Source organism: Myotis daubentonii, chromosome X, assembly GCF_963259705.1.
Source record: "Myotis daubentonii chromosome X, mMyoDau2.1, whole genome shotgun sequence".
Taxonomy (NCBI): Eukaryota; Metazoa; Chordata; class Mammalia; order Chiroptera; family Vespertilionidae; genus Myotis; species Myotis daubentonii.
In genome coordinates, this window is record NC_081861.1 from 54,284,449 (window position 1) to 54,298,452 (window position 14,004).

At 32.8% G+C, this 14,004-nt stretch overlaps 1 protein-coding gene across 1 annotated transcript in view; it reads right to left on the reverse strand.

Annotated features, from left to right (window-relative positions):
* NRK (Nik related kinase) overlaps nucleotides 1–14,004 on the reverse strand; it is a 165,683-nt gene that overhangs the window by 21,021 nt on the left and 130,658 nt on the right. Inside the window, exons 16-22 of the mRNA XM_059679219.1 lie at nucleotides 12,898–12,992; nucleotides 10,986–11,080; nucleotides 8,923–9,296; nucleotides 6,930–7,263; nucleotides 4,319–4,490; nucleotides 3,725–3,880; nucleotides 1,808–1,951 (exon numbers count right to left, since the gene is read on the reverse strand). Of these exons, the coding sequence (XP_059535202.1) occupies nucleotides 1,808–1,951; nucleotides 3,725–3,880; nucleotides 4,319–4,490; nucleotides 6,930–7,263; nucleotides 8,923–9,296; nucleotides 10,986–11,080; nucleotides 12,898–12,992 (1,370 nt within the window). The remainder of the gene's footprint in view (nucleotides 1–1,807; nucleotides 1,952–3,724; nucleotides 3,881–4,318; nucleotides 4,491–6,929; nucleotides 7,264–8,922; nucleotides 9,297–10,985; nucleotides 11,081–12,897; nucleotides 12,993–14,004) is intronic.

Below are 14,004 nucleotides of genomic sequence, written 5' to 3' on the forward strand. Positions count from 1 at the left end.
TATTTACAAACTAGTTGAATGGTTTTATTATTTTTTCTCAACCCAATTTATCTTTAATATTAATTTTCTAATTATAAATGCCATCAATATTTTATAATTCCTTCAGGAAAACCTGGCCATTAAAATTTCATGTTTTTAGTGGCTTTATATTCATTTTAGGGTTTATGATTAAAAGATTTCTAGGCCCAATAATATGATTCTTATTTATAAGATAAATCTTAAATATAGTTTTATATGATACTTTAAAAAACAATGTTAGAATTCAGACATCCATATCTGTTGCCATTCTATTCTTAAATGGTAAAATAAATGTGTGCGCTAAACTATTAGGCGTATTTATACATGATGTTCTCTGTACTATCTGAGGCAAAAATAATCCACATTTGAAAAAATTTTCAGCTTTAAAAATGGCACATTTAGGTTAGAGGAAGCTGAATAAAAAGTAAAGCACTGTGTTATCCAGCCACCCAGGTATTTTCAAATGTTGCTAAATGCTGCTTTTATGTACATCAAGCAGTTATAAATGGATGACTGTATAATCTGATAAAAATTGTGAGGTTTTAGCATCTATAGAGGATTTTATTCTCTAACTAAAACTTAAAGCAAAGTTAATCATATTTAAGAATACAGATAAATATTAATCAATGTACAATATGGCTATTAGGTATAGGCTGGAAGTACATAAACATATCTAAATGACTGCATTTAGCATCATTTTATTCTACACTCAAACCATTTTTAAAATTTTTCTGTCCTTTTGTCTGCCATCTTTGGCTTATAGTCAGTTTTAATGCTAACATTACTAACATCCATATACTTGCTCTCTCATATTAAAAGGTTCAAGCTCAGACTGACCAAAGCTAAGAAATTCAACTACTATATGAATGGAGTGGAGAGGCCTTAGAGCAGTGGTTCTCAACCTTCCTAATGCCGCGGCCCTTGAATACAGTTCCTCATGTTGTGGTGACCCCCATTTTCATTGTTACAAATTGAACATAATTAAAGCATAGTGATTAATCACAAAAACAATATGTAATTATATATGTGTTTTCCGATGGTCTTAGGCGACCCCTGTGAAAGGGTCGTTCGACCCCAAAGGGGTCGCGACCCACAGGTTGAGAACCACTGCCTTTGAGGCTCCAGTCTAGTTACTAACCTTATCCATAAGCTTTTATGATAAGTTTGTGCCAGGGACAACACAGCATCATTTTTATCTATTTACTTCATTCTTTGTTGCTTCGAATACATCACAAGAAAGGTATATAGTGGATGTTAGTGTGGTTATGTGTGCATGGGTGGGTGAAATTGTGAGTTGTGAAGTAGTAGGTGGATAATTAGAAAAGATCTGAGTGCTGGCCAGATGGCTCAGTTGGTTAGAGCGCCATTCTGGCATATACCAAAAGTTTGCAGGTTCAATCCTTGTCAGGGCAAGTAAATGAGACAACCGATCAATGTGTGTCTCTCATCTCTCTTCTCTCTCTCTCTCTCTCTCTCTCTCTCTCTCTCTCTCTCTCTCCCCCTCTCTCTCTCTCCTGCTCTAAAATAATTAATAAAACACATGGCTTTTCTTATAATTGACCTAGGTTAGGTGTATTGCAATCAAATATACAAATACCAAAGGAAAGTCAGAAGTTAGTTTAAATTATAAATAGGTTAAAAAAATACTAGTGGAAAGTCTGGTGTCCCAAATAAATGTGATATTTAAAGTGCTTTCCTATTAACACCTTCTCCTGAGAAAGTCTTTAACCCAGTTTGAAACCTAATTAATTTGTATAATTATTCAGCTAATTTTAGTTCTTAAACAAACCCGAGATAGTAATCAGCAAATTGAGTGGCTCTACAACTTGAATCTGACGAAATGGTCTTCGTTTTATAAGTTTTGTAATATCTGCCTTTCCACTTCTGTCCATAAGATACAGATTAGATCTGGTTCCCAACAGCAAATTCACTCCTGTTTATATATAAAAAGAAAAGTTCTATATTAGCTCAGATTATATTTTTATAATGAACTTTATATTAGTATTTTTGTTATGCCAATGTTCTGGTTTATATAAAGGTGGCGTATCATTTTAGGCTAATGTTAACCTTATTCTGTGTAAAAATGGAATATCTACGAACAGAACAAATTTCATTGAAATACATACAAATATAGAAGATAATACCCTTTGGCAATATTGTACTGGCTGGTGTCTAGTGTGCCATATTTTATCTCAGAACCTTTAGTTGTGTCCCAAACTTTATAAAAATCAATCAACCCCTTGGAAAGTTACCATTAAATATTAAAGATGTCTAGCACCTACAAAGATATCAATTCAGTTGATTTCTCATTTCTAACTATATCTATGGGTTTTAATGTTTTCAAAATAATTATATGTACACTGATTTAAAATGGAATGATTCTGTGTTCATACTACATATATTAAAATATTTACATTGCAAAAAGTCTATTAAATTAATCCCTACTTTTGTGTATTTAAATTTTGACACTCTTTGCTGGTTCTAGTCACTCAAAAAACAATAACAAACAAACAAACAAAAAACATATAAGCACTGTTTTAAAATACCAGAATGACAAAACTGAAATAGAAGATTAAACTAAAGTTTGAATGTACTTCAAACGACTGTGGGAGTTTTCCTCCATATCCTAAGACACAGGGGAAAATCAGCAAGGTAATATAAGAAAGATTACTTCAATATATTCCTTCTTCTTGGAGAATATTTTTCTCTAGGGGTAAAGGCAAGGATCTCTGCCTTCATTTTCCCATTCTGTCTTTTACCAGTTCTATAAGTAATGCCTAGGCCAGTGGCAGATTTACAAACTACATTTTTCCCCCACAGGGGAATCTGAGAGGGAGAAGGAAGTGCAGTCAATTTTTACTGTAATCTCTTGTTTTTCAAAATAATTTTTCACAAATAATGAAAATTAATTACTAGGCATGAACTGGAATGATAATGAAGTAAACTTGTTTTTCTTAAATCTGATACATTACATTAGCAAAAACTTTGAGGATGTTAGATTTTAACCTAGGTAGTTCAATCCTTATAACTATAATGTCCACCACATTGCTCTATTTTTAATATAAAGTTCTGTCCCATGTTCAATCATACATGAAGTAAAATCTATGAATTTGAAAATTGGAGATTGGCATTTCCTTTGGATTTCCCCTCTTCTTCTGTTCATTTATTGTTTCATTTATGCTATAAACTGGCTTAAGGTAAAATATTGTCTCAGTACTACTAATATGGTTATATTAGTAATTCATTCTTCTAGAATAAAGGACTGAAAAAGTCTATCAAAGATATAGAAGTAACTTTCTCAACAAATTCTCAAGATTATTTTAAAACAAGAACTTGCAGAAATATTTCTTGTAATATCTCATAAATTATATGCTGCACATCTTATATTAAAACATACTAAGTTCAAAAATTTAAAAAAATCATAACCTAATTCAATTTTATATTTCAGTTCAGTTAATTCAGGTTAAAAAGAGAAAATAGAATGAAAAGGTAGGGAACACCAATTCAAACATCAAACTACATTCAGTGAAGATAAATCATCAAAAAGGAGCTAATTACTTATATAAATATATTTTTTAATTTCTTGGTAACGATTTGGTAATAGAAAATAAATGTTTTATACCTATGATTTTTTCACAGCTTTATTACATAGATAAAATATAATCTTCAAAGAAGCAACAGCTCATTTTAAAGAAACCAAACTCACCCCACAAAGAACCACAGCAGATCTCAGAAGAAAATTCCTTTTCATACATGTGGATTAGTGGTTTTTTACATGCAGTAGAGACATATAGTGGGTTAACATTTACTTCAGAGGTTTTCTTAGGTGATTTCTCAGGTACTTCCACTAATCCAGTATATACTGTGAAGTAAGGAGATTATATTGAGAGAAATTACTAATGTTTACACAATATGTGCTTGCGTGTTTCCACAAATGAGACACAGCCCCGATAAGTTCCTTTTTTTCTATGGCATTTTATTTTTTAAATGTAGGTATCATTTTTGTAACTCCTAAACCATCAGATAACACACATGACAGTTAAAATACATTTCTGAATATAAATGTATTTCAAGTTACTGTGCTTAGATTGAAAAAAAATTACAAATGAGGGACTCAATTTTTCAAATTTAGGTGCCATATAGACTCAGAGAAGAGTAGATTTTTAAAGCTTATATCCATCTGGCTTATTGTCAACTGAATATCAGGATGATTTAATTCATTTCAAATCCTGAACTAGTGGCCAAACCCTGTATTTAATATGTGAAAAGACATCAGCGTTTGGAGATTAAACACACTTACAAATGGAATTGGCAAACTCAGTATTTGCAGCACTCCCAGAAATGTTGAAAGGAGATGAGTGACTGGCAGAAAAACCTGATTCTGTTGATGCTTCTGATATGTCTATACTGTCATTCTCATTATCAGGTGTTGAGGCAATGGTGTTTGAGGTCCCACTTCTGCCAACTGATTCCTAAAAGATGAAAAATTAATTTTGATTTTATTAGGAACTTAATGGTGAGAGAAATACAATATTCCTGGGGTTCATTTGAAAATCAGAATGCAAAATTTGTTAATGTCTATAATTCTGCACCTATATAAAATGCACATTTGCCAGAGGAACCCAACAATTTCATCTGAAAGAGAGACACAAGTTATGTTGAGATAATTTATATCACAGGATAAATTCAAGGAGCTTGAAGTCTCTAACTATAAAATTTAGAAACCTAACATTTGTGAAATTTTTACTATGTACTAGGTACTCTGCTGGACATCTCTACTCCAACAAACTAGACAACCTGAAGGAAACTGACAAATTCCTAGAAAAATACAACCTTCTAAAAAATCAGGACGAATCTAAAAATCTCAATAGGCCAATAACTATGGAAGAAATTGAAGCAGTCATCAAAAAGCTTCCAGCAAACAAAAGCCCGGGGCCAGATGGCTTCACAGGGGAGTTTTACCAAACATTCAAGGAAGAACTAAAAGCTATCCTCCTCAGACTATTCCAAAAAATTCAAGGGGAAGGAACACTTCCAAGCTCATTCTATGAAGCCAGCATCACCCTCATACCAGAACCAGATAAAGACAACACAATGAACGTGAATTACAGGCCAATATTCCTCATGAACATAGATGCCAAAATCCTCAACAAAATCCTAGGAAATCGGATCCAGCAGCACATCAGAAAGATCATACACCATGGCCAAGTAAGATTTATCCCAGGGATGCAAGGATGGTACAATATCTGCAAATCAATAAATGTGATACATCACATAACCAAATTGAGAGGAAAAAAAACACACATAGTCATATCCATTGATGTAGTAAAAGCATTTGGCAAAATCCAACAGCCATTTTTGATAAAAACTCTCAGCAAGGTGGGAATGGAAGTATCATACCTCAACATAATAAAAGTCATATATGACAAACCCACAACCAACATCATACTCATTGGGAAAAAACTAAAACCATTTCCCCTAAGAGCAGGAACAAGACAGGGATGCCACTCTCACCACTCCTGTTTGACACAGTACTGGAAGTATTAGCCATTGCGATTAGAACAGAAGAAGAAATGAAAGGGATCCAAATTGGAAAAGAAGAAGTAAAACTGTCCTTATTCGCAGATGACCTGATATTGTGCATAAAAAACCCTAAAGACTCCATCAAAAAACTACTAGAATTAATAAATTAATTCGGCAATGTAGCAGGATACAAAATTAACACCAAGAAATCTATGGCATTTCTATACACCAATAGTGAACTTATAGAAAGAGAGACTAAAAAGGTAATCCTATTTACCATCACACCAAAAAAAATTAAGATACCTGGGAATAAACCTAACTGAAGAGGTAAAAGACCTCTACTCAGAAAACTACAGGATGTTGAAAAAAGAGATAGAGGAAGACATAAGCAGATGGAAGAACAAACCATGTTTATGGATTGGTAGAATCAACATCATTAAAATGTCCATACTACCCAAAGCAATCTATAAATTCAACGCACTTCCCATTAAAATACCAATGGCATATTTCATATACCTAAAACGAACTCTCCAAAAATTCATCTGGGATAAAAAAAAAGACCCCGAATAGCTGCAGCAATCCTGAGAAAGAAGAACAAAGTAGGTGGGATCTCAATACCAGATATCAAGCTGTATTACAAAGCCACTATTCTCAAAACTGCCTGGTACTGGCACAAGAACAGACATATAGATCAATGGAATAGAATAGAGAGCCCTGAAATTGACCTGAACGAATATACTCAATTAATATTTGACAAAGGAGGCAAGAACATACAATGGAGTTAAGACAGTCTCTTCAATAAATGGTGCTGGGAAAATTGGACAGATACATGCAAAAAAAAATGAAACTAGACCACCAACTTACACCATATACAAAAATAAACTCAAAATAGATAAAGGACTTAAATGTAAGATGGGAAACCATAAAAATACTAGAGGAATCCAAAGGCAACCAAATCTCAGACATATGCCAATACAATTTCTTCACCAATACATCTCCTAGGGCCGTAATGACTAGTAGTGATAGTTGTACAACATTGTGAATGTACTTAATTTTACTGAATTCTATACTTAAAATAGTTAAAATGGAAAAACTTGTTATGCATATTTTACCAAAATAAAAGCTTCCTATAAAAAAAGTATGTGTTAAAACAAGCATGTGATCTGAGTAATAAAGGCAAATAAAGCAGATATTCTTGTTCATGAAAATAAATAGGAATCATCCAAATTAGAAGAATCAAAGATCCACCTACAGCTATAATTAAAAATGTTTAAGGCTTTGCTCTGAAGTTTAAAATATATATGGAATGGCTGAAAATGTGACATATCACATGAAGAAACACATTCACAAGGAGAGTAATTTATTCTCCTTTTCAAATGGTGAATTACCTCTTGTTGATGTTCATTGTCCTGGGATGTTGGTCTCTCCAAACCTGGATCATCTGTCTCTGAACAACTTTCTCCTTCACTGAGTTCAAAGACTTCACTCTCTTCATTGGTTTCATGGACTCCCCTACCTCCATTGCCCTCCATGCCTCTTCTCCCACTTCCTATATTGGCTTTATCTTCGTGATCTCCCATAGCTGTATTGTCCCCACTGGCTGCATATCTTAAATGGCTTCTACTGGTTCTCTGGCTTCCATAGCTGCTGCAGGTACCTTCTCCTCCATTATCATCAACTCTACCATTTTGCTTCCAGCTTGCACCTCTGCCATAGCTTGACCTGATAACAAGATTCAATTAATGATCAGGGGAAAGCAACCCAACAAAAACATGTCTGAAAGTCAGCAAATTAAACTGAATTAAAATGTGTTGCATACATAGGTACTATCTCTAGGCACATTTTTGCTCTATGTGAATATTGGTAATATATAGATAAGAAATATGTCCTTATGTCCTTTCAATCTTATATACTGAATTAACACCATAGCCACCGTTAGTTCCCTAGCTGTATTTGGATGGCAGATGGAAGATAACTTTAATCCTGTATTAAGAGCATATGTTAGGTTGGTAGTAAGAATGTATATTTTTTAAAATAATAGACTATTTTCTGTATTAGCAAATTCACAGCCACATGAATGATCAAGCCCATACTCTTGACTCAATCACAACATATTTGAATAATTCTTCTTGCAATATATATAATTTATGCTAATGTGAACATGTGCCTTGTTTTTCTAACATGTGTATCATTGCTCTGCTATAGAATCCCATTCTATAGCAGCAGAAGGGAAGTAATATAGATTTAATTAAGCTAAGATAGTAATTTAATTAGCTGCTAACAAAACCAAGCTTAACAAAATGCCTCAATAATCTTTTGCATAACAGGCATCCTAAACATGTACCTATTATAACTCTAAAGGCAAATTTATTTGGCACTGGAATTCCTGGTAGAATTTTAGTTATCAAAAAAGAAAAAAAATGCCTCTTCTGTCATATATATCCCCCAATAAAATTAAAATTGAACCAAAACAAGATATGGATTTCAATATTATAAAGAAAATAATTCTTCCACTGTTAATTATTTTTATACAAATATAAAAATATATTATAGTAACTACTATTCTTTGAGATATGTTTGAATACAAGCCATGAGCATATGTAAATAAGAACACAGTGGCTATTTAGAGCAGGAGCAAGGAACTAAAAGCATACAGAAAAATAACTGGTGGAATGCCAAAAACACTATTTCACTAAATATTATCACTTTGGGCAGCTATTTTATAAATAGATAAAATTTAACAAATACTGAATTTAGTTATAACATTTTTCAGCATTCCAATAATGCCATGTTAGTAAGTTTCAGCCTGAAAATATGAGTGAAAGTCAAATTTTTATTCATCTTAAAGCAAATTTAGATATTTTGTTTGAAAATACTAGGGCTTCATCTTATAGCTTTAAATGAACACACTACTAAATTTGTCATCCTCATTTCTCATACTTATTGCAGTTTCACAGGGCAGGATGTTTCAGTAACATTAATGTTAACAGATGACTTGGGGTGGTGAATACACAATACAGTGTACTGTGCAGATGATGTGTTGTGGAATTTTGCACCAGAAACCTGTATGATTTTGTTAACCAGTGTCACCCCATAAATTCAATAAAAAGGAAATGAACAGAAAAAATAAGTAAATGAGGTTTTTGTTTATAAAAATTAAAGAATCTAATACTTGAATATTAATAAAATACAGTATAAAATAAAAATTAAGTGTTTTCATTGAATAATTATAATATATTATTAAAAAATCAACATTTACCCATATGCAAGTGCAATTCCTTCACTCACTTAGCAATAAATTTTGCAAGTAAACCAAAGATGCAAATATTTTTGAAATTGTAAAATATAGATAATGCAAGTAATCCAGAAAAAAAAAACAACCTTGGCCAACTAGGAGCATCATCATGATTATTGCCTTTGTCATCAACACCTTCATCATTGCCATCATCATCTTGGTCTTCACCAACATCATTAGCCTGACCAACATGGTTATCCAAGGCATCATTGCTCATAAGTATCTTATCATGCTCATAAGTATCTTCATACACATCATTAGAATCATTATCATCACCATCAGTATCAATACCAGCATCATAGAGTTCAACATAATCACCATCTTCTTCAGGTGGCTGAATGAAAGGTGCAGGAGTTAACCAATCATTCCGGAAGATTTCAGAGAGTGCATTATAGCCTACCCATTCATTTGTCAAATAAACGGGGGGTGATATTTTTCCTACTTTAAATCCATCTGGAACCTGTGTGCATAAGAAAGGTTAATGTAGTTTCTAGTATCCTTGCATTTTCGTCTACATTGAAACATATCCAAGCTGACAATACTTTAAAAAAATATATTTTCAATTGAAATGAAGACAAAACCAACATTTTTGTAATGATGAGATGACAAAACCCAAACCTAAGCTGTGATCATTAATGACCTTTCTGGATGACACGAGAAAAAATTTACTCACTTTTGAAATTACCCTTACTTGTCTTCTGAAGAATAAACATTAGGTTTTGGTGCTAGAGAGTAAAACAGATTATTTGATGCACTATAGAAGATAGAGTATGTTTTTTTTCCTTTTGTTTTATTCTCTGACATTGGGATTAATACATACTTATTAAAATTGATATGTTAATTTTCAAGCTCTAGTTTTATACAACACAGGTTGTCTTAAAGTAACTCAAATACTTTTAAGCATATTAATATAAATCCACATTTAAGTATGTGATGTATCATATAAGCAACTTTTGAATGAGCTACAAATGATGTGCGTGTGTGTGTGTGGTAGGAGTAATTACAAAAGTAAAACGTAATGATCTAAAAGCACACTACACAAAGAATTGGAAGACTTTTTATGTATGCAGTTGGAGGGAATTTTCCTTTTCTTTACTTTTTATACATTGCCTGATCATCCAAGAAATGATGAGACAAAAATTGAGCAGCTAGTCTCTACTCCTTAATTTGAGATTAGTTTCTAAAAATAGTTCTTTTAATAATCTTCTCTTGAATATGTTCTGACACAAGAATGTGAAAATAAAATATTTTAATCTTTATATTGAAGTATTACAGCTGCCCCCTCTACTTTCTCCCATTGCCTTCCTCCATCCAGTTCCTGCCCCACCCCAGTCCTTTACTGCACTATTGTTGTGACCATGGGCAATGCATATATTCATATAAGTTTTTTGGTTTATCTCTTCCCACCCCCTTTCTGTCTGAGATCTTTCACTCTGTTCCATGCTTCCATATCTATTGTACTATTTTGTTTGTCAGTTTATTATATTCATTAGATTCCACATATAAGTGAAATCATGTAATATTTGTCTTTCTTTGACTGGCTTATTTCGCTTAGCATAAAACTCTCCAGGTTCTTCCATGCTATCTCAAAAGATAAGAGATCTTTCTTTTTAATAGCTACATAGTATTCCATTGTGTGAAGGTACCATGACTTTTTTATCCACTCATGTACTGATAGGCACTTAGGCTGTTTCCAGATCTTAGCTACTGTAAATAACGCTGCTATGAACATAGGGGTGCATATATATTCTTTCTGATTGGTATTCAGGATTCTGAGGGTATATTCCCAGAAATGGGATCCCTGGGTAAAAGGCAGTTCCATTTTTAATTTTTTAGGTAACTCCATACTGCTTTCCATAGTGGCTGCACCAGTTTACATTCCCATCAACAGTACACTAAAAGCATTCCCTTTTTCTACATCCTCACCAGCACTTGCTATTTGTTGATCAATTAAATGTTCTTCCATTTCAAGTTTAATTTCTAGATTTCATCTTGTGCATACTCACATATCAATAGAAGTCTTTAAAAGATTAACTTAAACACTAAACACTTTAACCTTTCCCTCAAGTAAAGATAAAAATAAGTCAAAAGAAATTTAAAATGAAAAAGAACAAACATAAATGTATTATGAGTTAAGATGGAAACCTACATGGATATCAACCAGCAACTTCTGATCAATTGTAGAATAAGGAGGTGATGACTGTGACCTTCTCCTAGTCACTGGACTCTCTTCCTTGGAAGATTCTGTGGAATGTCAAAAAGGCATTAGTAACAGTGGTGATCCCAGCAATTGCCTTCATTTTTATAGTGTAACTGTTCTATCCCTTAGTATTTTTCAAGTAACTTTTCATTCAGGAAATATCACCTGATAAATTCTCATGGGGCTAGGATTCTTTGTTCTGTTTTAAGTAACAGAGACAGGCTCAAGGTTTGCACTGCCTGTAGAACTACATGGCTATTCTTTATTTCCTGTTTATTTAATTAATTGGGGTGACACTGGTTAACAAAATTATACAGATACATGTGTATTCTGTTATCAATATTAAGGCTACACTTGCTAAGCATTTCTATCTGTGTAAGAAGGTGCACAGTAAGACTGGTAGACAGTTCTATTAAGAGAAAGAATATATTAAAAACAGGAAGAGCTATGTGGTATCACTGGCCTCCCAGAATAACCAGTACAAAAAGAGCCCAACAGCATATTAGAAGATGATAGATTAGACCAAACTCTCAAGAAGAGAGTTGATTGCAATCATTATCATGCCATTTCCACTAAAGGATATAGCCTTAAGTATTTCTATATAGGTGAGAAGTGAACAACTGAAAAGAGACAAAACTTAGACCTTTTTATAAAGCTGGGAATCTTTATATAGTGGTGCTGTGCAATAGAACTTTCTTTAGCAATAGTAATGTTCTGTATCTGTACTGTCCTATACAGTAGCCACTAGACATACATGGCTATTGAGCATTTGAAATATGCAGAGTGTGCCTATGGGGTTGACTTTTTAACATAATTTTCTTTTCATTTAGGTTTTAATTTTAACAGCCACATGTAGTTAGTTGCTATAACAATGCACAGCTCAAACTTGTTGTGTAAGTATTTCTATTTAAAATTCAAATTTATTTGGATTGGAAGTCTGGATTTTTGAGATGAAGATTTGTGGTATAGTAATCCACACCTGTGATTTAAATCCAGTGGTAGTATGCGTGAGTGAACTTTGAAAAAGCTTCACTAAGGGGACACTCGGGTCCCTGTTTATTGTTTTTTGTGCACTTGATTTTAAAGATAAATAGTACTATCCCACTTTTATTTGCAGCATTGGCATATATAGCCAAAGTATTGGTACTGCAACTCCAGAAAACATGTATTTGCATACACTGGTAACTTTTGAGAATATTATGCTGAACACACCCTACAATTTGTGTCTCCATCTTCTGACACTGTTGTATATTTGCAGTTTCCTATCTTTCTGCAGGAAACCATTTTCTCTCAAGTCTCTTGGTGTGTTATTAGGCTAAGTAGGAATATTAGGCAAGTGTTTGAGATTTTGAGGCAAATTTATAGTATGTGTTCTCCTTTCCTACATGTTGAAGTATGCTATCCCATGGGAACTTAAAATGTTCTATGTAGCACACATAGAATTTTAGAATTTTAGAGCTGAAAAGAACTTTAGCTATTATCTACACAGTTGCCACCCATTCCCTTCACCTACTAATCACGGTTCAGACTGCTTTGGGGCTTAAGGCAAGATTTCTTTATTTCAAAAAAGGTGGTAGGAATAAACACATGCTCACAACTACTTCATCTAATATTTCCATATACTAAAGACAGCCTATCAAAATAAGCTTATTGGAGAGGCCTCTCCCAAGTAACTTTCCCATATATTTCCCATATATTATAGAAACTAAACACACTCCGGCTCCCTAGACACATCCATAGCTACTATTCAACTGAAAGAAGAAACTTTTGAAAAATCAATTTTCTTTTCTAATATGTCACTATCAAACAACCAAAATTGTGAATCATTAGCTATGTTTTTACAGTTTGTGCTTTGAATCACCTGATGTTGCTGGGCAATTTTGAGGATTTTGCAAACTTCTTTGTCTGGTGTCAATGGGCTTCTGAACTTGTTCCAAAAGAGACCACTGAGGAACACTAATGAAAAGACAGAAAAGTATGTTTTATTTCCTAATATGTACAATGCAATGTTAGGGCCAACAAAAAGTTTTGTTTAAGTATATGGGCATATACCAAATTAGGAAGAAGTAGACCTTATATTTTCCAATTTCCACTTTCCCCCAAACGTGCTATTTTATCTTTAACAAAGAAACAATTTCCAAAATATAAAAAATGTTCCCATATAGTCATGTGTTTCTTCTACATATCATATTTACTTCTAAAAATTCCTATAAAATTTATTTAAGCAAGTGTTCAGACATTAATAAAGTAATACATCAATAAATATAACTTTTTAGTGTAGAGTATGTGAGGATTTCAACATGATAAAATGGCTAATATATGCATGTTTTAATGTAAAATATTCCACTATTATCATCCTGATTTAAAATGCTTTAAATCCACGATTTTTAATGTCCACTTCCCGTTATAGATAGATAGATGGATGGACACAGATAGAACACTTTAATATTAACTATTCAAATTCAGAGAGTATTTAGAAAGATTTTTGGAACCAGTGCTGCTAAATTTTATAGTTGCTTTGGAATTTCTGCATAGGAAAGACTATAGTTATTAATTTAAGATTGGGACAGACAAGTTTTTCTATAAACCAAACTTTCAGGAAAGACTGAAGTTTCATTTAAATCAATTTTAGAAATTTAAGCATACTTAAAATTAATACATTTGTTATCCATAATTTCAAAATTTATTTTGTCACATGGTCAACCAATTCCAGTTAACAGAAATATATATAATTTTATTAAAGTCATACCCCATGATACTAAAAAAAGATACACAAAACTAAAGTGGTTTCTTCCCCTCTTTGTGGCCAGAAAGACCATGACAATTCATTCATTGAATACAGAGAAAGAGAACATTCCCAATCTAGGTTTTAAATTTTCCAAGATTTCTACACATAAAATCTAAGGACATAAATATATTGACTTTTAAAGTATAACATGGTAGGAATATGCAAACTATACACTATCAA